Source organism: Rhinolophus sinicus, chromosome 2 (genome assembly GCF_057876585.1).
Source record: "Rhinolophus sinicus isolate RSI-liver-muscle chromosome 2, RSI-T2T, whole genome shotgun sequence".
In the NCBI taxonomy this organism is placed as follows: Eukaryota; Metazoa; Chordata; class Mammalia; order Chiroptera; family Rhinolophidae; genus Rhinolophus; species Rhinolophus sinicus.
In genome coordinates, this window is record NC_142502.1 from 40,735,380 (window position 1) to 40,762,112 (window position 26,733).

General features: G+C 37.9%; 1 protein-coding gene across 3 annotated transcripts in view; it reads right to left on the minus strand.

Moving 5' to 3' along the window:
• Positions 1 to 659: 659 nt before the first annotated feature.
• The window catches only part of DSE (dermatan sulfate epimerase), a 58,153-nt gene continuing 32,079 nt past the window's right edge, over positions 660 to 26,733 (minus strand). For all 3 annotated transcript variants that reach the window (XM_074333467.2, XM_074333468.2, XM_019741364.3), the window contains exons 3-6: positions 11,380 to 11,633; positions 7,806 to 8,045; positions 5,462 to 5,669; positions 660 to 3,362 (exon numbers count right to left, since the gene is read on the minus strand). In XM_074333467.2, coding sequence (XP_074189568.1) covers positions 1,604 to 3,362; positions 5,462 to 5,669; positions 7,806 to 8,045; positions 11,380 to 11,633 — 2,461 coding nt within the window. In that variant the 3' untranslated portion in view covers positions 660 to 1,603. The remainder of the gene's footprint in view (positions 3,363 to 5,461; positions 5,670 to 7,805; positions 8,046 to 11,379; positions 11,634 to 26,733) is intronic.

The window sequence follows — 26,733 nt, forward strand, 5'->3', positions numbered from 1 at the left end:
AAACAAATAATGGGGTATAATGTAAAGCATGGGGAATATAGTCAATAATATTGTGATAGCATAGTACAGTGTCAGATGGTTGCTGGACTTATTGTGATTGCTTCTTTAGGTATATAAATGTTGAATAACTACGGTGTACCCCTGAAACTAATATACTGTGTTTTCCCAAAAATAAGACCTAGCCGGACAATCAGCTCTGTGTCTTTTGGAGCAAAAATTAATATAAGATGCGGTATTATACTAATTATATTACATTATATTATATTACATTACGTTATATTATATTATAAAGACCTGGTCTTATATTATAGTAAAATGAGACAGCATCTTATATTAATTTTTGCTCCAAAAGACACATTAGAGCTGATTGTCCGGCTAGGTCTTATTTTCAGGGAAACATGGTAATATTGTGCACGAGTTATATTTTTAATAAAAATCTTTAAAAAAATAAAGTTTAGTATTACTCAAATATCAGAAGTTGGCTTTTGTTTTAAATATTTAAAATTGATTAAACAGGTAAATAAACAGAGAAATTACTTCTTTCAATTCAAATACTATGTAAGTTTAATTAATGTATGTCCAAATAAACATCTCTTCAAAGTTTTCAAAATTGTTGCATACATGTTGAATGTAATGAGACAAAGAAGACAGACACTATAGAAAAATCACAATTAGATGTTTATTTAGCAAAATAAATTTAAAGAAACTTTTCTATTAAAAAACATAATCATATCCAAATTTTAACTCCCCCATTCTTCTTTGGTATTGAAATCAATGTTCAAGATATAAAATACGTTATTTTGAAGTTTAGTCATTGGGTCTATAACAGTTTACAATAGAAAGAAAACAGAAAATTAAGTTACCTGTAATGGTTTTATTTGTTGAACAACCAATGGATGCATAAAAGCAATCAGTTATGTGTGTGCAGAGTTCAACATCAAGGAAATATTCATTCATAGATACATATTTTCTAATGGAAATATATTTTAAGCTTTTAATGCTTTTCTGCCATCATTTTACTATGTTATCTGAACAGTAATCCAATATGCAGGTGCTGTTATTCACTTAACTAATGAACTACTCTCCAAGGAGGCTGATACCACCATACCAGGACTTAGCAACATTTATTTTCAACAGGACTACACCATTAAAAAAAAAAAAAAAGTCTGTATTTCTCAGAATTGTGTGCTTCAGTCTTCTCATAAAACAGTATCTGGAGATTGCTAATAGCATTAAATTAACATGAATATTTTCAAATTCTATCTAAGTCTTTTTTGTTTCTCGTAAGAAAAAATATTATAAAACCAGACATTTTGTTTCTTGTAGGAGTAGCATTATGTGGACCGCTAAATTAGCCATCCCAAACACTTCCAGAAACACCATGTGACAACCGAGCTACTCTTACTCCTTTGATAAATTCTTTGTGTGTGCCAATGCTGATTCCTCCATGTCCTTGCCTTCTTGTGTGAAGATATCTTCCCCTTAATTTGTTAAAATGAATCTGAGAAAAAAATCCAATAACAAACTAGGGCAGTAATATATATATATATTTTTTGGCATAGATTTATGACCACAAACTATCAAGCAATTGATAGGTTCAGTGCTAACACTGTGATTGGGAACAAGAAGAGTACAACCATAATAAAACACAGCTATCTATTAGGAGGACTGCATAAAGACATCTTTGGCCATGTAGGCTCTGGGCCCTCTGGAAATAAGTCAGTTGCATTGCCAACATGACAAAGAAAATAGCGATGTTCAGAATCAGGAACAGTCTGGTATACGAAGCAGATAATGATGGGGCTTTGCTGCCAGTAGTTGTCACCATCCGTGCTTGTCCAAACCGGCCTTTCATCAAGCCATTATTTTTGTGTTTCTCATATGTTATATCTGCAAAATCTAAAAGGTCTTTCATTTCTTCATCTTCATCGATGGGCAGTTCTTTCTGTGCCAAAATCTGAGCTTTCTGTCGAATCTTTTTTTCATTGACTTCAATTTGTGCAAAAATATCAGGGACGGCATCCACAAATTTATAGCGTTTGCCTACCCTTCGGTTTTTCTTTGACTTGCTTTGCTGCTGTTGTTGCTGTGATATGGCGAAGATCCTGTCGATGGCCTCCTCAGTCTGTCTCTTATCTGAAAATCTCAGCAGCCGCTCAGCAGTCTTCCTGAAGCTAGCTGTGTTCCGGACTCGGGACAGGATCTGCTTCTCCAGCAGCTGGAACACTGGCTTAAAATGCTGCAGGTTCTTCTCCACAGCAGCTGCGTAGTCCTTCACCTCAGGGACAGTGGTGCTCCTGATGGCTGAACTCCGGTCAAACAGAATTTTCTGACGATCTGCAATGACCTGTGCAAAGGCGGACTGTCCTGTGGTCTCCCCTGTCCAGAGGTAAATGGCGTAGGCGTGCCGGCTGGTGGCTATGAACACATCCAGTTGTTGAGAGTCCCCATGGATGCTGAAGCTCTGAACGTCTACGGATGGCCCTATGAAGAGGTAAGCTGCCCTGGTGATGGGACTGCGGAGGTGCATGGTGACATTCACATAGTTTGTTCCATTGTAGGGATAGCCACGAGGGTATGTCACTGAAGCAAAGGTGGCTTTCTCACTGTAGCCAGTATCATCCATCCAGTACATTTTATAGAGGCCATCTCGCTGCCTGATGAAAGCCCCATGGACCCCATCGACCACGGTCTCCTCAAAAGGGAAATCCACATTGTGGAAGAAGCTTGCTGCTGTCTCCAAAGGGCTCTCCTCTCCCAGATGTATTTCATCCACCAGGAGGAGAAGCTGTGGATGCAGGAGGATCAGATTCCTCTGAACATTCTTCAGATTGAGATGGGGGTTATAAGCTCCCACACCTTCTCCTCGGATGAAAACCACCCCATTTTTCTCCCCTGCTGCAACCACTCTCCCTTGACAGCTCGCTGCTACATCGTGCTTGTATTTAGACCATTTTGATGAGCAATCTTCTGTGACCTGACCCTCCCACGGAGAAAAGCAGCTCTTTGACACAGCTGGGGAAAACATCAAAACATTGTTGAAGAACGTGTATTTTGGCCCGTAGAGAGCCTCAGTAATGAAAGGCACACCATTGGGAGCAAAAGTAAATGAGTTTTGATCAGGATGCTCATGGCCTGCATTAAAATTTCTCCATCCTTTGATCCAATCTTTGTATTTGTTTCTGTGGACAATGTCATATATTGCACGTCCCCCAAGTTTTCCTGACTTGAAGGAAAGAAAAGACCTATTGATTTCTGCAGGCAATGCACTTCCGTAAGTCACGACACCCCAGTCTTCAAAATAATGCAATGTAGGGGTGCCAAAATCTGGAGGAGGAACCGATTTCAAGCTGGCATCATACCTGAAAGAATTAAAAATTAATTCGTTTTCTGGTGGGAGTGAAAATACCACATCAGAACTGCGATGCCACACTTGGTAATGCAGCTGGAAGAAAATAACACCAAAGCTACCCAGGGCACTGGCAGTGTAGACTGTATTAGGGACATTTCTGGGACGTTTCTGAGAACACCCACGGACGTTCAGCATGCGCAGGGGGACACCCTTGGTGAAAGCGAGACGAAGTATCTTTACATGTGATTCTTGGGTCTGAATCTGAAATGATTGCTGCTGCTAACCACTAGAAGAACCTTCTTCACGCAATGATGTCGGAGCTGCCATCCCAATGACTGGGGCTCACAGAATTAAGCACTTCATCTAAACTTCTGGATAAGGGGCTTCGAGTCTAGACTCTAGCAAGCCTTGAGTTAGAATGAAATATGTTCTGCAACACACGGTATTATTAAAATTTGGTAGAGTACTTTTTGCCCTCCAACAACATTAATTTAAATAGACTTGAACTTCACGTATTAGATTAAATTTATGCCAATATATCACATCTAAGAATATGAACAGATGAAATTCAGGAAACTTATTAATACTGAAGGATTTCTAATTGAAGGCTACCACTGCCTAGCCCATATCCAAAGGTTTTGTTTTAATCTGCAGACGATGTCATGCATTTTGGACAATAAATTACCTCTTTTTATTTATGATAATTTTATCAAAGTCATATAGAAATTAACGTTAAACTTCCACAGTGATTAAGAACACAGGTTTTTGATTCAGAAAGGCCACAAAAATAATAATAAACATGATCGCTGGCTTTGAGGATTTGAGGTAACAGCCTTGACAGGCTCCTATGATCTCCTGTTCAGAGGAAGAAAGGCAGACATGTATTATTAGCTCTTAGATACTTTTTCCTGAAGTTAATCAATCACCTATGGTGGAGTTAATCTTACTGGTGTTTGATTTTGGCTGTTTTGTCTGTTGTTCTAGAGTCTCAGTTTCAGGACATCAGAAATTATGTCTCTACCTAGGTCTAGCACAACAATGTTGGCTTAATTTTGTGATTTAACAAATCCAGATACAAACTGAATTTGCCATCCTTCTCTCAGTTTTTGGTCAGTTTGCACATTCCTATAAGGCAGATTTTAAACCAAGTTAGACTTAGCATTAATCTGACTCCTATAGTCAGCTTTATAGACCTCTCTATGCTACTTATATATTGTTAAAGATTATTAAATAATGACTATTAAATAATGATTTCATACCCCTAAAAGGAGTCGAGAATGGTTGCATTTTCATTTATATTTAGTTCATCTGTGCATATAGTTTATAAAAATGCTGGCTAAACTATACACAGTTATTCTTTTCTAATGTTATTTTCCTCGTGTTTAAATTTTTAAAAGATAATGAAGAGAAATAATCAAACCACAGAAGCTTATTTTGGAGTTGAATGCAAATTTCAAAAGGCTAAAAAGACATCAGAGATTAATGATTAACTAGCTCCCTGTAATTTTTATTTTAATTTATTGAATGCCAACAGTATATTTGGCAGTACTTTAAAAAGGAGACCCTGGCTTCTCTTTCTGGGCTTAAAAGATTAAGGCAAAAAAAATTACATAGTTCTTTCATTATCAAAGTGAAACTGTCAAATACTGTCAAATACTTTTGAATAGTTTTGAAAATTTAGTAACAGTTTTGCAATTAGAAGATTATAATGTTCCATTTACCAAAACAAGATAAAATATTTTACTACCTTAATTTTTTTTTTGGTGCGATTATCAGAATAACCCAGTCTAAATTTTGTGGTTTTCTCTTTGTATGATTTCAAAAATGATATAAATCAAAACATATATATCTATGAAATAGTGTGAGCCTAGGACATCTCTAATATAAGAAAACCAAAAACTGCAAACAGTAATTAGGTCTTGAATGCAAGCAAATGTTTCTAACAGCGTTTCAAACACTGTGACATGAATTAAAGTTGCAAGTACTTAGGTGACACAAAGAAAAAGTTTTTAAAAGTGCTTTAGATTAGTTTTTTTTTTTAATGCAAATAACTAGCGTACTATATCCCTCTGTACAATTTCTTTTTAAAACCAGTCCAACGTGTCATACCAGAGAAATTCAGTGTGAAGAGTACACCAGCGCTGCCCTTTGGATGGTGTCCCTGGACCTTCCACCACACGGTTCTTTCTGATTTGGTCAGCCAGCCAGTTACCACTGCCATTACGCATGACAAATTTATCCAGGAACACTAACTGGCTTTCTGGACCATAAAACCAGTTGTAATTTGAGTCTGCAATAGCCACCGTTCTTTGAAACCCTGGGGGAAGAAGTTTGACAGTATTAAGATAAGTTTAAAACTGCACGCTCCCAATAAAGGTCTAAACAATGATTTTTAATCATGTCTGCAAATTAGAATCAATTGTGCATCCTGGATAAAAAATAACAAATAAAACCACAATGCTCATGCTCCTGGGACCAATTAATCAGAATCCCTCCGAATGTCTTCAACAAATCTTGTGTGCAACTTTGTATTTGCTGTGTGTCAACTTGTCAATGGTGATGGAAAGGCCACTACCATTAACACTTAGACACACTGCCCACCTTTCTCCTTTCCCAATGTCCATCTATGTGAATTATATTCGCATAGGTACATACACTATCGTCTTGTATATGGTGAGTTCCTGAACCAAAAATGAGCGCCAGCTTCCTACCAACCCATCCACATCCCACACCAAGACAATAACATAAGATGTTTCAATTTGGCCTCCAATAATATGGAAGTTATAAGGTTTAGGGGACAAACTGAGTTTCTATAGGAAGAAAACAATTCCCACAGAAGATCCTGCCGGTATGTATTGCTGGAAGTCAAAGAAAAGAGAGAAAATGCAAAGCTAATACTGGAACAGGTTAGAAACATAAAAGCAGGTAAGACTGAATGGGCTCCAAGCATTCTTGAAAAAGAATGGGAGAAAACTCTGGGACAGACAGGAATAATCACTACTAGAACAGCCACTGTAGAGCAAAACAGAGACATGTTGAAAAGAGACTGACTTAACACAGAATCCCTTCTAAATGTTACCATGACTGTACTTCCGTGATTTACACGTAATGTTTTTGCTTCTACCAGTTTAGTGAAGGCTCTTCCAAGTAAATCTTATTATAAAATGTGATTTTCTGAATCTTCTACTAGTCTGTGAGTTCCCTGAAAACAGGTATGTTTTATTCCCCTTTGAATCCCCTGCCTAGAACAGTGACTGGCACACAGATGTTCAATAAAAGCCTGTTGAATTAACTGACACAAATATTTGAATCCTTCTCCTACAGGTGTTCATACTGTGTTTTCCACCAGCTTAGGAAGTAGCCACATACACAGCTCACAGCAGACCCAAGCCCTGCTGTTGTGGGCTGTTAGATCTCAGCTCAAATTACAAAGCACGGAGACCACTTAAAGGTCCCTTCTCTAGATGGCCTTTGTTTATCACGATGAACTATAATACAGGTCTCTCCTGCATGTCTAAGAACGAAGAATAAAACAATGGGGTCTGAATGTAAGTGTCTAAACTAAATCTTAGTATGGTTCTTTGGCTCCGCAGTATTTTTTGGAAAACTAATCCAATAATCCAATGGATTGGAGATTCTATCCAATCCATGTGTATACAACCAGAGCAAAAAGATTTAAATAACAAATTCTTAACTGTAGATCTAGAATGATCATCTAAAAATTGAACTTCACTGGGGGAAATCCTGATGAAAATCTATCTCCTAAACTCCTTGTAACACATTAGTCCTGCTTAGAAATAAGGAGAATTACAAGGTGCTCCTAGAAATAAATAAATTCTTAAATCATATATATCTTTTTTTGAGAGCTAGTTCTCTTAGACTAAGGTACACAGCAACAAGATATTAGCTTTACAGCAATTCATTTCTTGGTTAGTTTCCCATATTTTTACACTATTTATTTCAATAAAATATTTAAAGAAAATACTAAATCTCCAACTTAAAACATGTAGGTGCGAGCTTTCATTTTGAATCATGCCTATACAGTTTAGATGAAAAAATTATAAACTAAAATCCAAACATCAGGGAATCACACAAAAAGGAAAATTAACATGTAATCATAAATGCTGATATTCTGTTCAGAATCATGAAAATTATTTGTAGATGTGCCTAAGTTTTACATATACAAAAATAAAAGTCCTCTGGAGGCTACAAATTACATTTGATCCATTATGCTCCAAATTTTACAGTACCTAAATCACAAATCCTCACGTTAACTTCCAAGATGTTCTGGCTATATAACTCTTAAAGTGAATTTGACTGATTTTTTTTTTTTTTTTTTTTTAAATCCCGTTAACCACAACATGGCTAAAACCCCACATGTCTCTAGCCCATTGTCATAACCAGGAAAAATTACAACAGTTAATGTTGTCCCACTTGTGATACCTCACTATACCTGGCAGGATGGTTCTGTACATAAATGCAAAATGTTGTTTCAGCCACGGATGGCCAAAGTGGTTGATGTCAAAATGCCTCTGCACCAGGAACATATACTGGAAGAGTGATCTGGTAGTGTAGCTGCCATAGGCAACCCCTTCATAGAGGGAGCCATCCGTCACCTCTCGGAGCAAGACCAGAGACTTCTCCATGATGGTCAGAACTTGTTTGGTCCACAAGTAGGCTTCTTGAAGATACCCTGAAGGATGAAAACATGTAGAAACAATGACTCAGGTTGTAATAAAACATAAACAAAATATGTGGCCAAATAAAACCCTCGGACTTATCTGAGCAGTTTATATTACAAAGCTGCATTTTGTACAACTCTCCCTTATCAACATTATAAATAACATCCTGCATTTAATCCAGGTTTGCGATGGGTCCATGATGTAAGTTAAGACGTTCTTGAATATAGGTCATTTATTAAATGAAGATAAACTTTTAAATGAATATCAGACATTTTCCAATCTTTAATATACTGAAACCACATCACATCTAAGATTATGAATTGCACATAAGTTTATGTCTGCAGGAAAAGATCTGTATATTGGTACTTTTAATTCAATTTTCCTAAAAACTGCTATTTGAAAATAGGTTTTGAAGTTTATTACTTTACAAAACTTTCACCACTATTTAATAGGATTTGTAATACGCTGCAAATATTATAAAGTCTAAATGAGCAGTCTTCAATTTGTGCTGTCATTAGGAGACAGTTTCTCATCCTTCTTGTGCTTTTCCGTTCCTTAGGATCTGAAAAAGCAGCACAGTGGGGGAAAGAGACCATTGGAGGGCAATCTAAGGGCGAAAAAAATCAACTGGGAGTCCAGAATCTGCCAGAAATGAGCTACATAATTTTGTTCAAGCACGTCTTCAACCTGTCACATCCTTCAATTTCCCCAACTGAAAATTAAAGGTCTAAAATCTTACAAAAAAAAAAAAAAAAAAAAAATCAACTCAGAAATGCTGGCTTTCTATAATTCTTGCAAGACTAGCATTTAGGTAACAATAACAACTCCTCATATTTCTTTAACATTTGTAATTTACACAGCACTGAACATAATCTTACTTAATCCTTTAACAACCCAATTATGCATTATAACTCCAAAATTACAGAAAGGTTGACTTGTTCAAGACCTCTGGCACAGAACTAAAAATGAACAGGACTTTTGATCTGAACCCAGGTCTTAAGATTTAACGTTTGTTTTGTCTGCCTGTATTTAACACACAACCTGGGAATAAAATTAAGTTCACTGCTCCAAATGTGGGTGGAGTCTTATCGCTTCATTCCCACAGATGTGTGTGATCATCAGTGCTGAACACTCTACCAGGACCTACTAGGTGTGGGGGCTTCCAGAGGCCCAGGTACCACCGTTCCCAGCCTAAATTCAAGGTCCTAGGATAAGGAAATCCTGGGTCCCATCTCCTGAGGCCAACACCGTTCTCAGGCTTGGCTGTGCAGAGGTGACTGTTCATTGTTCCCTGGATCCACTTCCAATGTAGCTCCGCACCTGACATGGCAGTCTTCTGGATAGTTTGCAATTTCCATTCCCTAACTGTTAGGGCTTAAAATTCCAACCATTTTCATCTTTCTCCTCTCTGTATCGTCCATCCGTAACCAGACACCAATGTGACTGATGCTTAAAATCAAGCCTGTTACTCACTGCTCCCTGGATATGTTACCTCATTTTTCTTATTTTTCCTTACAACAACCCTGGTCAAGAGATATGAGACAATCTCTGCCAACATACTTTGTAAACTTCAAATCTGTCAATATGCTGTACTGATGTTAATGATGCTATTTTCCCACAATCCATCACCTTACCTGGAATGGCCTTCATTATTTTCACTTACCATACCCTATCCATCCTTGAACGTCCCATGAACATCCTCAAACTCACTTAAAGAACACTGTTCTTTTGAATTCAAAGTCAATGCACTCGCATGGTATAGAACTGTAACTTCATGATACCTCATGTCATTCCCTAGTGCTATTATAACTATTAGGCAATCATTTAAACATTTCACATTTGTCTTCTTTCCAACTGATTTGTAAACTGCTTATATGTGATCCTGTGGCCCGTGCACCAAGCCTTAGATGGGATTAGCAGAACAGACAGAAAATTCTAATTCTCCCACTTTTGAGATTTTATGTGAGTCCAGTGGGAACTACAGGTGTGCTCTAAGCCACCTCAGTCAGTATCTATAATGCTGGTCTGGAGGACATAAAATTACGGAAACAGCCTGGCCAAAGCAGCTCCTAAAGTTAGTGAGTATGCCAAGAAAGCGGGAACTGTAAGCCTAATTATTAATTAAGGTGTCTAGGACCAGAGATTTCACCCCCTTTCCTATAAATGTGTGCCTTGCTTATGTAGGGGCTCCAGGACTGTATCTCAGAGCAACCTATAACTTTCATCAGAAAATAAATGCATATGAAAACTCCAGTCAGAGGAGAAGTAAAATTTTGATCCAATCTGAACCTTGGGATTAAATTTTGTTTTTGTGAGCGTAGGAGGCAAAGGGACCCAGGATGAAAATTCACCCTCTTAATTAAGCTTTCCTTAAATTATGTACTATGAAGTGAATTTCTATTCCAAGAGAGGCAACCACATATAGTGAAAAGAGATTGAACTTTTGAGTTTGGCCAGAAGTAGATCCAAACCCCAGCTACCTTACGTGGTTGATATGAGACTTAAATATGGATAAGAATAATCACATGTCATATGCTCAATTAATGTTAGTTTCTTTTCCTCTAAGATCTAATCAAAAATGATAGTTGCTTGATGTGACAAGGGAGGAAACTAATCTTGAGGGAAAATCTGATGTTGGATAATCTGTAAAATGCTTATTTATCCTAGAGGGGATATAATCAAAAGTTAAATTCTTTTAGATTTGCCAGCTCCAAGTATCTATTTAATATCCTAATAATTCACTATGATCTTAGAGCTGCTTTTCTTAAATACAATCATATGTAGTCATTTACAGACTTCCACAGGAGTTGTAATTAAGTCAAAATTGCAAGAACAAAGAAAATGTAATATTGGCAATTATGTTATCTATTAAGGCAAAGTCGCTATATGATCCACAAAAGTCACTCCCAAATTTGACCTAAATGATCTCTAATTCTTTAGAGAGCAGTGGTGTAATGATACACATTTGTGTACAATGACAATTCATTTCAAATAATAAATCACTGTTTAGCTTTTAAAAACTCCATTTATCCAGGCTGACTGTCTTCATTGTCAAAATTCTCTGGAAAAATGAACACTGACCAATTCTCCTGTGCTGTAAGAATATGGCTTGGGACAATCAGAAGCCATAATTAAATAACCTGCAAGCTAATATAACTATCAGAAATGAGAAGAGAGATGTCTCGAAATTCTCTACGAGATGCCGTAGGTATTGCCTCATCTCATAGGCTTAGTTGGGATCCAAGTATGAACATGACTAAGACTGGTTAGGAAAATGCCTGGGTCACAGCATGGCAGCTATGACTCATGTCAGCTTGGGCATCCCTTAGCTGTGTCCACACGCACCTTGGTTCATCAGAACTAGGCTTCCTGTGAGCAAAGCCATGCAGTTGGTGGGCTGATGATTGTGCAGGTATTGAAACCCCCATCCTCTCCTGTATGACGTTTCATACATATATCCCGAGGCATTGGCAATCACTTCAAGAAACTTCTCCTGTTGTGTCTTGCTCAGGTAGTTGTACAAGAAGTCATAGGCAGTGGCAAAGCCAACCAGGGAGTGAGCGAGCGGAACTTCATCCCAGGGAGCATCTTTCACCAACCTGCAAAGGAAAACACGCCATGCCAATGAGTACAGCAAGGCTCACGGCTTTCATCACACCGGTTAAATGTCTATCACTCAGACTAAAGGACACAATTGAAGATATAATCCAAGAGGTTCAAGAACACGGAATCAACTTCCCTCCACATTAGCCATATACATCAAGTGTGGCTAATGTGAAAATTACAGAGGTAACACTTTTCTCTCTCAGGCTTCTGGCAACATCGAGGTGGTGAGAATTTTTACTTTTAGTTTTTCACTCTTGATGAGAGGTAGTGGGATATGTTCAAAGAGACCTAAAGCACCTAACACGCAGTAGCAAGGCAAAATTCTCTGGTGCACCATCTATCTAGCACTCTCTGTCCCCTTCTTACCTGAGTAAGAGGTTCTCAGTTCTGTTCTCATGGCCGCCTTACTAAAACAGTCGAACATGTATATCCCATCTTATTTCCCAAAGGCTGGCCCAGGTGAAGGTAGCATGATCTATAGTTTGTGACCTCTCAATCTGGACAGGCCCACGTGGTCAACGGCTTAAACGCTGTACAAGTGAGTGAAATGAACTGATTCTATTTCTACATCTCATTCTTCTCAGAAAATGAACTGCAATGCTTTTAAGGTCCTTTGAGTATCTTCCAGAAAGTCTGACTACTGATCTGTGAAGCATTACACTGTCAGTTTCCAGGAAGCCAAATTTCTGCTTGACTTGCTATATTATTGAGCAAGCATTTTAATAGGGTGTGGCCTGCATTAAACAGGAAGCTAACAAGGATCTTTCACAATCACCATTCTATGAAATTATCCAGAAAACCCTCCCCATCTGTTCAGGATGTATTTGAATAATATCTAAGAGGGAAACAAATGAAGAGTGTGCAGTTCTTGTGGGAGGTGGAAGAAAGCTCTCAGGGATTAGACTAAAGCTTAACATTTCTATGCCCATAAGCCTCTTTTGGCAATCTAGTGAAGCCTGAGCCTCTTTCTCAGTATGTTTTAAAATTCCTAAGATAAAATATGTAGGGATACAAAAAAAATCTATTACTTTGAAATACAACTGTCAATACAGATATTTTTAAAAATTGTGATGCATGTGCTTCTTTATTAAGGCATTAAATAAGATTTAACAGCACAGATAGTAACTAACATAATTTATAAGTAGTGACGAGCACAAGCAATAATTTGAGATATCTACAATAACTCTAATGTGATATGAAAATACCTGTGATGTCTATCTGCGACAGAGTTAAGGCTCTCACAATGTCACTGTAGTTGGTTACCTATATTCAGCATTTGGAGGAAATGCTCATTTCGGTTAGAGTTAGTAAAAATTAAGATGCAACATTTCCCCCAAACCCCAGGTTAAGAATACTTAAAAATGGTCGAGAGACTACTTCTTTTATACTATGTCCTTCCATTAAGAATTTATATTAAATAAGTGATCTTGGTGAGGCCTTCTCTGGTCGCCCTGTCAGAATTTCAGCATCACTCCCCAACCCGCAATCTCTCACTTCCCTTCCGTTTTGTCTTCTTAGCGTGTGTGCGTGTGTGTGTGTGTGTGTGTGTGTGTGTGTGTGCCGGTGTGTGCACTAGATGTATATGTATCCCCTACTGGAATTTAAGTTCTGTAAGGGCACGATTTCTTTTTTTCCCTCTGTTGTATTCACTTTTGAATCCCCAATCCTATAATGGTTTCTGGAATACAGCAGATTCTCGATAAGCACTTTTGGAAAGAAAGGAAAAAAGGAACAAGCTTATAGAACTAGGCCACACAATGAATATGCAATCATTATGAAATTGGTAATTTGGATGAATCTCTTGGTATTTCATAATGATGTCAGTGTTTGGTTAGCTGTGCTAGTGACACAGCCTGGTGCTAAAGTGGCAAAGGTAGATGAGTTTCTTAACCATTTGGTCACCCACAAAGCTGCCTTGCCAGTCCGCTTGCCAGTGTGTGTACTGTTTGTAAACAGAGTGTGAAGAGTATGAATTACTTCCCTACCTCCAGGAAAAACAACAACTCATACTGTAAGTTGACTGTGAGGGAGTTAGGAACACAGTCTTCACTGATTTATGGTGACTGGTGAGCCAGGATGAGAACCAAGTCATTTGTTTCCCAGCTCTGTGACTTCGCACCATATCACATTGCATCTATACATGAAAGCATATACACCTAGCCATGAGAGAGGTGACATCAACACACTGCTACCATCTACTGAACCCTGTCGTCTGATTAACCAATGAACTTATTTTTAGAGATAAAAGAACATTTAATATAATTCGCATCCTTCAGGTAATATTACTAGGCAATTTCTGTGAAAATTTCCAAGCTTCCACATAGTTGCTTATTCCAAACAGTTTTAAATTCAACAAAATACTAGCATACTGATTTAAAAAAACACACAAAACTTTATGGTACTATCAAGTTCATCACTATATTGTTATGAAACATGACCTGTAATAGCTTTATTTCTAAAAGGTTACTTAAATGCTTTACCAATACTATTACCCACCCTCAAATACAAAGTGCATGGAAGAGAGCATATTTTACTCTCATGGAAACCAAAGGAAATTTGCTTTCAGCCCATGGATGACAACCAAAAAACTATCTTATATAACGTGATCCTGATCAGTGGTTAATCAATTTACTGGAAAGGCTGGTTAAGTGGGGAATCAGTAAAAAAAGACACAAGTATTAATTTTTGAATTTTATTTCAGCTTAAAATACCTGTATGTACATACATCCACCAATCATTTGAAGGTGAGCTAAACAGCTTTTCTTTGAAGATGGGTCTACAGATTGGAGTTTCACTGCTCCGTCCTGCAGATAACATATCATCACAATTTCTAGCTTTATTCTCTTTATAATATAGAAGAAATTAAAGATAACTTGAAAGATTGTAGAATCCTTCCAGATTTTTTAGGAGTCTTCCCCTGAACTTTTACAAATTTCACCCAGCGATAATTTACATCAACATTATGACAGCAATATTTTACAGTAAGTCGTTCCAAAGCATTTAAGTTGGTTTTAGAAACATTCTTTTACTTTTGAACTCACACTTATTCTATTTATATAATAGTATTAAAATTGTATAATTATAGGTATTAGTAAAACTGGCATCAACTGTCTTAAGAACAAATACAACTGGTATTTGCGAAGCACATAACTCTACTAGTGGGAAGAGAAATGAATGGACATAAAGACGGGCGGACCGGCCCTGACATGCCCCCCAGCTTTCTGAGAGTTGCTGCCAGGTTACACAAGGATCGGAGGTTAATTTCACTGGCAAGTCAGTGAAGAGGAGGTTAATTAGGAAAACTTTTACTGTATTTCATTTTTTTTTATAAACTATACTTTCTCCCCTTGGAGAGATGTTCTTAAAGTAAGGTCCATGGACCCCTGGGATCTCCAAGACTCTTTTAGGGGATCCCAAGTAAAAATTATTTTCAGAATAATATAAAGATGGTATATGTTGATAGTTGCACTTGTCATCCAAAAGCAATAATGGCTAAATGCTGGCACCTTAGCAAGAATCCAGGCAGGGGCACCAAACTGCTCTAGTAATCCTTGTATGATTCTGTACTGCTGCCATTTACTCTAAGCTAAAAAACAAAGGCCATGTTCATTGAAGTATATCCTTCATAAAGTGGTAACAATTATTAATTTTATAAAATTCCAGCCCCTTGAGCGCATGTCTCTTCAATATTCTGTGTGATGAAATGGGAAATACGTAAAAAGCACAATGGCTACCAAAGTGCAGTAACAGTCACTAAGAAAAGAAATTGTGTAGAGTTAAGAGTTAAAACTAGCTGCTTTTTTTCAAGAAACATCATTTTTACATGGAAAAAAATGACTAATTGACAAACTATGGTCATTTAGACTTGGGTATTTAAGTGGAAGTTTTCTTGAAAATGAACAGGAAGCCTTCTAGTTCAAGGAAAACTGAGTCTTAGTTGTCAATGACAAAATTTGAACTTTCAAGCGAAAATAAGAATTTTGGAAAGTGTGTATCTGCTACCCTATGCTTTAGAGCTTACAAATATATAGTTATATAAAAGCAACACACTCCTAAATAACTCATGGGTCAAATAAAAAAATCATAAGCAAAATTATAAATGACTACAAATGATAATAAAAATACAACATGTCTGAATTTGTGAGATGCAGCCTACACAGTCCTTAGAGGAAATGTTATGGCACTGCAAGTTTTACATCAGAAAAGAAAAAGGCATAAAATAAATGTTCTAAGTTTCCACCTTAAGAAGCTATAAAAAGAAGAAAAACTTAAATCCAATGTTAACAGTAGAAAACAAATAATACAGACAAGACAAAAACATATGAAATACAAAACAGTCAATAAGAGAAAATCAACAAAGGCAAAATTGGTTCTCTGAAAATACAAATAATAGTTGAATCCAGGAATTGAGTACGTAAGTAGATATTAACTATATATAATCTTAAACTTCTATGTATGTTTGAAATTTTTCAAATTAAAAAGTTCAGGAAAAAAATGACAATTTATAAATGTTGGCTCAGAAACAGATATAATAATTGTATGTAATTTTATACATTTATTTATCTTCTAAAATTCAATATAAATTTTATAACATGTAACATTAAAAACATGCCATCTATTTCGAACATAACATGATACATAAAGGGTAAGTAAGTACTCTAGGACCAAGAGTACAAATCTAAAGATTCTGCCATCAAGGTTTGTCCAAAGAAAAGGATTAGCTAAATTGTTACCAACCGTATAGTATACTGACGCCATGGCACACCCTCCTCCCGCCAGAGTGGACAATTAGTTAATTAGAACTTGTGGTAGGCAGAATAACAGTCCCCTCCAAGATGTCCACATCCTAATTCCTAGAATCTATGAATATATTACCTTCCATGGCAAAAGGGACTTTGTAGACGTGATTAAATTTAGGACCTTGTGGGATGGCATATCCTAGATTATCTTGGTGAACCCAATCTAATTACATGGGTCCTGAAAAGCAGAGTTTTTCCTGGCTGTGGTCAGAGGAAAAGGTAACTACAGTGGAAAAATCAGAGAGATGCAACGTTGCTGGCTTTGAATATGGAGCAAGACAAAAACAAAGGAATGTATGTGGCCTCTAAAAGCTGGAAAAAGTCCAGGAAAGTCTAGAGCTCCCAGAAAGGAATGCAGTCCTAACACCTTAATTTTAGTCCAATGAAACCCATATTAGACTTCTAATCTACAGAAATGTAAGGTAAGACTGTGTGTGCTGTTTAAGTCACTAAGTTCGTAGTAATTTGTTACAGCAACAATAGGAAACTAATATAAAACCCCACTGTCACAAATGACTACCAGAGATTTAAGGCAATTCCATAATAGAAAAGAACAAAATGATAAATGCACCAAATTAGCAAAATGATAAAAACAAACCATGCAGGTAGAAAAAAATTCAAAACAAAAAGAAGCTCTTGAAAATGAAAAACAAAATAGCAGGAAGACAAGCTCAATAGAAAGGCTGAAGGAAAGTTGAAGAAATATCAAGAAAGCAGGGAAACGAGACAAAGAAAACAGGAAAGAAAAGAAAATTAGAGGGTTGGCCCAACAGGTTGAACATCAGAATAAGAGAATCAAAACAGAAAACAAAGAAAAACAAAGGGGAAGAAATCAAATATATCAAGAAAATTTCTAGAACTACAGGGCATGAATTTCCAGTCTCCCTCCAACAAGTGCACAAGATATGAATGAAAACAGACCCATCTCAAATCAAACCAAGGCACATGATCCCACAATTTCCTAACAGTGGTGATAGAAAAGACTTTAAAATCTATAGAGAAAAATCAGATTTCACTCAAAGCATCAAGAATCAAAGTGGGATCAGACATCGCAACAGAACATTAGCAGCAAGAAGACAACAAAACAATGCCTCTTAAACTCAAAGAGAGAATTTTCAGACTATAATTCCAAACCCAGACAAAGCGATCGTTTAGGCACGGGGCTGACGAATAAATACGTGTAGACATCCAAGGCTGCAAAATTTACTTCTCTTGAATACTTTCTCAGGAAACCAGTGGAGAATTTCTCCACCCAAATTAGGCTACATGTCAAAAAAGAAGACAACATGAGATTCATGGCAGGGCATCTGAGAGAGAAAAGGAGAACAAGTCAACAGCTGTACAGCAGATCTAGATGACAGTAAGTCACATGGCTCTGGCAGTTATTTCTTCAAGATGAATTGTTAGGAATAAGGTCTTATTAAGAGTGTCTTGTGTGAATGAACTGAGAGATTTACATAACTGAGTAAGTCTGGTAATTAGTGATAAATCTACAGGAAACTATGCAAATAAAACAAGAAAGCTGTTATTAATCCTAGAGAAAGCAAAAAGTTGTATGCAAATTGAAAGGGATCATTAAACATATGATATGGTTTAGTTGTCAATAGCTTTTGCCTTATTAAAATATGCCAAGACAGTATCCATCTAACTAAAACTACGACATATCTATATTGGAAGGATGGAGGGATAAGAGAAGGTACTTGTTGGTGGTAGATGGTATATGTGAGAGAGAGATGAGTGATCCATCCACATGCCATGGAACGCCAATGGTTGCCTACAACCACCCAAAGCTAGGACAGTGGCATGGGACAGCTTCTCCTCAGAGCCCCCAGAGAGAACGAACCCCACTAACACCTTGATTTCAGACTTCTAGCCTCCAGAACTGTAGGTGAATTGATTTCTGTTTGTTTTCACCTGCCATCACTGCCGTCTTCCTGCTGCTGCCTGAACACTCCCATTTATTATCAAGAGCAATCCCCTAACATTCTGACAACACAAAATGAAAAAGGGCAAATAATTACCTGTGATATAAAGTTTAAAAAGTGAGAGACACTTTAACAATGGCAAAAACTGTACTCAAATTGCTAACTCTTGCCACCCTAATGGTAGGAATATATCAAAACCCAAACGAGGTGGGTCTTCAGGTGCTAGGATACACATGAAATAGTATTTTACTTTTTCTCATGGCTCGATAAGGTTAGCATTTACCCAAGATGCCCACTTTCTAACACTTGATCAAAATTTTTCTCTTTTATAATTTGCTTTTTAAAGGTTTTGCTAAAGTTTCCTTTTTAAAACAGTGAATGAACTGCGTGGCTGATTTTATTCTAGGCTCCAATAGGAAATAATGCACTGAAGAATTTATTCCACTCAGCCCTGGAAACCTGAAATGTAGTCATTAATCCCTGGCGTGCTCTTTTTCCTAATGAAAAAAAGATGCTTCATAATATATTTTAGGAACAAATACTCTAAACACTCACTAGAAATAGGGAATAAAGAGGCCACCTCAAAGAGTGCAGCAGTTCTTTCCCTGGAGAGCTTCAAGAGCGGGGATACTGAGAAGGGATTCTCTGAAAAGGAATCATGTGTTTATCAGAATGTTACGCAGAATTTTCCAATTATAAATCACAAGCTAGTGATAGATTGTGGAATGACTAGAATGGGTTACATCATATTTTTAGTGGAATTTAGTGGGATGGAAGAGAACAGAGAATAGTAGACTACAAAGCATGACTCAAATGCAAAAGCTGATTTGTGCAACTTTTACTTATATATCTACATATGTAGAGTTAAAGTTATGTGAACATTGGGTTGTAATGTCAACTGTTTCTTACTGTGGGTCACAGTCAAAAAAGGCTTAAAAACCACTGTCTAAGAGAAGGAAAAGGTGACACCAAACAAGCAGCCCCTCAGACGCATCCTGCAGGCAGTGGCCATGGGGGCCCAGGTTCCGTGCGTGCAGCTGAGTTCAGTCCTGGCCCTCCCAAAGCACTTTCCAGCAGAGAGGGGGTCTGGAGCCAGCACTGAGGGAAATCCCCTTGTGAGATCATCAGGACAGAACCCAGAACACCAGCGAAGTTCAGAACGTTCGAAGTAGAGGGCAGTGTGACAGAGGCAGATGTGAAACACTAAATGAGCCCAGGCAGTCAAGGCAGGAAGAAAAAAATCATTTATCACTGTGTGGAAAAACAACAATAAAACATCTCTTGTCGCCGGAAACAATTCTGTTTGGCTTTGAAGCCATTTACATTCCAGAGAAAGAATGAAAAAATGCCTATGAACAGCACCCTATACCAATAATGTTTATTTTATTTCATGTCCTGGGGACACAGTTTCAAAGAATACTTCTTAAAAAGTAATTTGGCGATGAAGTGGAAAAAGCCAGTATAGGATTTTTCTTTGAATCATAAAAAATGTGCAGATGTACTATCTCATATGTTACCACAAAACAATGAATGAAAACACTAAATTTAAGTTATGAGTCAAACTTGAGAGCTATATTCAACATGCCAGGACATTAAACACTTTCCAAAATTTTCGAACTAGAGTGATCTATGTCATATTGAAAATAAAAGTAGACCACACTCCAAAGGCTGAATGTAATCATGTTCTCTCCATCTTCTCTGACCAAGTGACAGGCCATGACAGAAAAGCAAAGGCCAAAGATTCACACTGGCTTCCGTAATACTTTAAAATCCTTCCCTAGTCGACAGGTTCTCTAAAGAGGGGAAAATAGTAAACTCCATGTGGTTTTTCAAAATTATGGTCAATAGTTTTAAGGCGGGAAAAATACTGAAGTTTTTGCAGGATGTGTGGATTTATTCTTATCTCTTCCTTCCCCAGATTTTTTTCTTGTCATAGTGAATACACTGTAAATAAATCACAGAAATGAACTAAAATGTACTCACAAAATTGTTAAAAGCCCAAGTTGCTATCCACACTTCATCAATAATTTTGTTTTTCTTTTTATAACTTCAGGAGAAATAGTATAATTCACTTAAAGCTGATGCCTTTTTTTTTTGGAGCACTGTCTGCACAATGTTTCATTTTGGCTCCAGAAAATGATTTGAGGACACCCACGTGGCTGGAATGCTCTGCTACCACCTTGCCTTTCATTCTTCTGGTTGTTATTCATTTATTTATTATGGCAGGCCCACTTTAATTAAATCTAACCTTTGAACTTTCCTTCTACATTTTTTTTTATCATCAACAGAAACTATGTTGTACTTGAAAGCCTATTTTGTATTGAATAAACTCTTTTTTCTTCGGGTGACAACATTTTTTTTAAGTCACAATACACTATCGGCAAACAGGAAGTAGGTAAAAATAATGCTTGAGAGAGATGAACTTGACGTCTCCTCTTAGATCCACAGGCACTTCAAACTCAGTAAACCCAAATCCAAAAGCTTTATTAGCATTTCCCAACAGCTCCAAGCTTTACAATTTCACTGAAAGGTCCCACCACCCTGTCAGCATTCTATAGAGATATTTCTCATCCTCTTTGTCCTCAAATACAATTGTCAAGTTTTACACATGCTAATTCTTAAAACTTTCTGGAAACCATCATTTCTTTCCATTCTCAGAACCCCAGATCCAGACTGGGAGAAGTTGCACAGGTCGGAAGGGCCCAGTTCTGCTAGGAAGGACCCAATTCTGCTATAAATTGTAACAAAAATAAAGGGATGGAGAGGAAACTGCACATAAAAAAGGACTTTTAAAAGACATTTTTTTAAATGAGCAAGAAAAAAACTTGTGTCTAGGGACGCACGCTTGAATGAACTATAAAGAAATCCAGGGATGTGATGACTAGAATTTAGGGTAATGTTTTTGGGGACAGAGAGGACTGTCAATGGGATGGGGCCCATGGAGGGGCTTCTCCGGGGGGGGGTGGGAGGGCTGGAAATTTCTATTTTTTGATCTGTGCTGTAGTTACCAGGGCACTTGCTTTAGTTGCTTTATTAAGCTACACATTCGTCCGGATGGTGTTCTATTTCACTTCGCAATGAAAAGTTAAAAAGAAAACTCCCTCACACAAATCTGATCACATTACTGATCTGATCAAGCCCTTCAATGGTCTCATCATGCTTGTAAGGAAAAGTTCAAGCTCCTTCACGTGGTGGACAAGGCCTTGTAGCATCTGGGTCTCTATTCAAGCCTCAAAGTTTGCTAATTTCCTTCCTACCTTCAATTTTCAGTTCCTCAAAAGCACTCTGCTTTCTTATGTCACAGTCTCTGAACATCAGTCAGTCCTGCTTGGAACAATCAAACACGCTCTCTTCCCCCGTCACTGATTCCTTTCTATTTGTCCTTCAGGTCCCAGCAGGAAAGCCTTCCCCGATGCCCCAGCGTTGGGTGAAGTCTTCCCATCACACCCCGTACTTTCCCTATCATAACATGTCTCATCTGCATTAATACTGTCTATTAGTTTATATCTTCCAGACAACAACAACTTAAGGCAAGGGGTATAACTTGTCCTTAAATTCCTGTATCTCCCAATACCTACCACAATGCACAGAACAGAACAAAGACACAATAAACTTACAGAAAAACATCTGCATATATTTATTATAAGTGAAAATTGCCTTCATCAGCATCAATTTACAAGAACACAAAACATAAACGAATAATTAAAGCTAACTCATTATGCCAAGTACTTCTTTCATTAACTCATTTAATCCTCTAACCAATACCATGAGGTATTATATTTATTACCAATTTACAGGAGACTGAGCGGTCACAGGCACTAAGCCACACCATTCATAAACGGGACGAGTACACAGGCAGCCTGGCTCCACAGTCCTTGCCTTTAATTCCAATAAAGTATCATCTCCCACCACCTAATATTACTACCATTCCTTTCAAAGATTGAAGCAGGTAGCTTTAAAGTCAAAAATCCCAAGCTTTTATTGAGGTTATCTGATAGGGAGCTTTCATGAACATGACAGACATGTTTAGATGCTGGATGCCTCGGGAGGAGAGAATACCAGGTATAGGAGGGGCGCTTCCACGAGCAGGTAACCTGAGACTCTGGTAAACCAGACCAAGACGTCAAATCCTGACATACCTCCTCCGGGCCTCCAACTGGGCCAAAGGTACAATATCTCTGTCATTACACGCTGACAACAGGTAGGTGTTCAGAGCGAAAGAGAGGCCAGACAAATATGAGCACACAGAGCACAAGGCATCAAATCAGATTCGAAGCTGTATTCAGATGCAGGGCTTCTGCTCGTGGTAAGCTAAGACTCTCAATCAAAATGAGGTCACGTATTCACTCAGTGTAAGTTATTAGTGTCTTTGGGGTAGGTTGAACATATCTGGCTCTCGGGACTCAATGGTAAGACATGAGGACGGTGCTACCCTCAATAAGCTTATGTGGAGTTGGGGGACAAACAAATAAACTAAATAAGCCAGTGAGGAAGGCAAACAAATAAACCAAGAATTACAGTACAGGTGAAACAGCCTATAAGAGTTCTGCATGGGTTCCTTGGCACATTTGAATCGCACTGGCCAAGGCGCACTGGCCAAGAAGTTAGACCCCAGGAGGTTTCTAGAAAGAAAGGTTTCTTTGGGGTTGCATCTTGAAGACATCCACTCTTGATCAGAGAACCAGATAAGTAATCCAGTTACTACTGCAAACCAATGAGTCACATGAAAAATATAAATTATGGGAACTGAGAGGCGTAAGAGGCTAGAGAAAATGTTATGGAGGGAGAAGTTAAATTGGATGCTGAAGTCTGGATAAGGTTGAAGGGAAAAGAGGAAGAAAAGGGATGGATAAGTCTGGGATCCCTGGAAGCAGAAAGGCCAGCTCAGGGCTGGTCTGTAAACGTATTGCCATCAGACTCAGGGCAGAGTTGAAAATGCCTTGGCCATAAAAAAGAATGAAATCTTAGTACCATTTGCAATGACATGGCTGGACCTAGAGAGTATTATGCTAAGTGAAATAAGTCAGACTAAGAAAGACACATACCGTATGATTTCACTTATATGTGCAATCTGAAAAACAAAATAAATGAACAAACAAAACAGAAACAGACTCATAAGTACAAAGAATAAACTGATGGTTGCCAGGTGGGAGGGGCGTTGGGAGCAGGGTGAAAAAGGTGAAGGGATTAAGAAGTACAAATTGGCAGTTACAAAACAGTCAGTGAGATGTAAAATATAGCACAGGGAATATAGTCAATAATATTGTACTAACTGTATGGTGTCAGGTGGGTACCAGACTTATCAAGGGCATCACTTCGTAAGTTATATAAATGTCTAACCACTATGCCGTACACCTGAAATTAATTATAATATTGAATGTTAACTGTAATTGAAAAAAATAAATGCCAATACATGTGGTTCAAATGGACACTGGGGAGATGTACATCAATGCCTGTCAGTGAAAAGCCTAAAACATTAAAATCACAAAATTCTAGGGGAAAAAAATGACTCCAAAAATCTGTAAGCTCTTTATGGGGGCATGTTATACAGAGATGATGACAACAGGCTAATCTTTTTTTTTACCACCTAATGATACTTTTCCTGAAGAGCTCACCCACATTCAAAAGTGCAACAACCAAAAATAGCAAAATACATTCATAGAGCAGCAAGAGTGAAGAACAGAAAAAAGGGCAGGGAGGAGAAAAAGGGGAGAATAAAGAGGAGGGAGGGTGACACCAAAAGATGTAAAAAAGTGAACTATATTTTCTCTCCCACAAACCTACTGTGTCCTATATTCCCTATCTCATCTGTGGCATCACTGTGCAGCCATACACCCAAGACAAAAACTACCATTTTTTACATTTCCCTTTCCTTTACTATCTGCATCTCAGAATCACACAGGGGCTTGTTACAAGGGCAGGTTCTTTGGCTTACTCTAAGAGATGGTGATTCATTGAGTCTGGGTAGGACCTAGGAATCTGTCTTTTTAAGATTACGTATATGATTCCGATGAAAGAATCATACTTTGAGAAACAGTGTCTCATATCCAATCAATTTCGGTGTAGATTTTCTGTCCTAAAAGTCTCTTAAATTCATTCCATCTTCTCGCCACCCTCACTATCTTCATTGTGGTTTCCATCTCCTTCCTAGACTAATACCATAAGCTTCTACCTAGTTCCCTTCCTCCTGATTCCTCCCCTCCAAGCCATTCCATACACAAAGCTTCCAAACCACAGGCTTATGTGGGATAAGTCACGATCTGGTCCCTATGTCTCCTCCTGCTGTCCTGTGCCAGTATGTTGACTGGAAAGGAAAAGGGAAGATGGATGACAGTCTGTCTTAAGCATGGCTAAAACATGTTCCCTTAACGGACATGGCAGAAGGAGATGATGAAGTCATCTGAAGCCATTCTGAAGACAGATAAGGTAAGATGAACCACCTAGCTTTATGAGACTCCATGGTCATGCTCATGCCATTATCACTCTCTAGTAGTTATCTATATGGTTTTAGTAAGAACTTAACGTCTGCAAAACCCTGTTCTTAAGTGGTGTTAAAACTAAACAGTCATTTCACTTCATAGATAAAGCCAACTTTAAAGAAATGATTATGAAGCATTATTGAAATAGAATACAGATATATACATAGCACCTTGCCAACTAACATTTTCCCCCAAGACATGGGACAAAGGAAGCATAAAATTTAAACATCATGCTTGGCAAGATTTTAATATTAGAAAAATGTAAGAGCCAAACTGTACACACTTTGTGGAACTTAATACATTCACGCATATGAGGTGAAGGGCACTGACTTAGAACCCCACCCAAAGAGGGAGGACGCCTCTGGCCTAAGTACAGCTTCCTCACACAACTCTGACAGCGCGCGCTGCGTTTAAAAGGCAACAAATGACACCAGAAGGGTAGGAGGTAGGAGACAGTGAGTCACTCATGGAGATGAGTTACAGCCCTACCCATACTGAATCTTAGAGTCAAACAACAAACAGATCCCACAAAGAAAATTAACTTTGGATTTCTTTTCAATTGTGTATTATTATAGCTTTCGTAGAATACCTTCAATTTGTTGTTAGAAAGAAGCATTATTGGAGAATATAATCAATAATGTTGTAAAGATTTTGTAGGGTATCTGATGGACACTTGTCTTATTAGGGAGACCACCTCAGGGATGATGTAGATGCCTGATCACTGCACTGTACACCTGAAGCTGAAGCTGAAAAATAATGAATGTCAACTATAATTTAATATGTATATAGTCACAGGATGTGGAGTATAGCATAAGGAATAGAGTCAGTGGAATTTTAACAGCTATATACGATGTCAGAGGGGTAGTAGATTGGGGGAGGGGGTTATCACTTTGTGAGTGGTATAAATGCTTAACTATTACATTGTTTTGTACACCTGAAACTAAAAAAAAAAAATTTAAATGTGACAAAAAATTAAAAATTAAAGAAGCATTATTAAAATCACTTTATCCTCACTTGCATTTGAAATGAAGCAGTCTGCTTGTTATATATTGAACAATCACACTGAGATACTCAGCTAAACTACACCGCTGACTTCACCTCTCCCTTAGCAACTTTTCACGTTTCCTCCTACCACAGGTCACCTGACCTCCATCTTTGGCCCATGTCTTTATTTGGAATGATGCTGGCAACAACCTGCTTATTAAGTGGCATTCAAGAAGGGAATTCCCAAAGGCAGGGTTCCTAAAACGTGTGTTTCTGTAAACTTTAAAGAATCTGGTCATCAGAAAAAGCCTTGTAGTCACCAGTAATAATAGCCTTTCATAGAATATGAAGCAAGATAAAGGGAGATAACTTTCTTTAGATCACAGAATGAATGAAACAAAGAAAGAGCGGCAGAAAGAAGGAGCAGAAGAACAAATGGAAAGAAAAATAAGAACGAGAATAAGCCAGGGAAGTTGGGAGCCAGGTTTTCTGAGAGCCCAGCATTTGTTTCCCTGAATCCAATGGATTCCAGGTGCATTCTGGGAAAAGCCTCCTAGTCTTTGCCACAATAGGGTCCTAAGAGGAAACCCTGATCTTTTCACTCGATGCTGTAGCTCCACATGTTAGCGCCCAGCTACATTCTCCCCACTTCTGATTCCCAGCCTTAGCGTGCAATTTAGAAGAGTGAAAAGCCTGCAAAACAGCTGTAGGGAACTGCATTTGGAGGCCAGCAGGCCATGCTGAGAAAGACAGGCACACTCTTCCTTTTGGAATGTGCGGGAATGAAACTAACTGATGGGTTCATTTCAATATGCCAGAGGTTTTTCTTTTTTTTCTCTCTCTCTATTTTATTTTATTTTGCAAATATATCTTCAGATGTCACTCTCCAGAAGTTTGCAATTCACA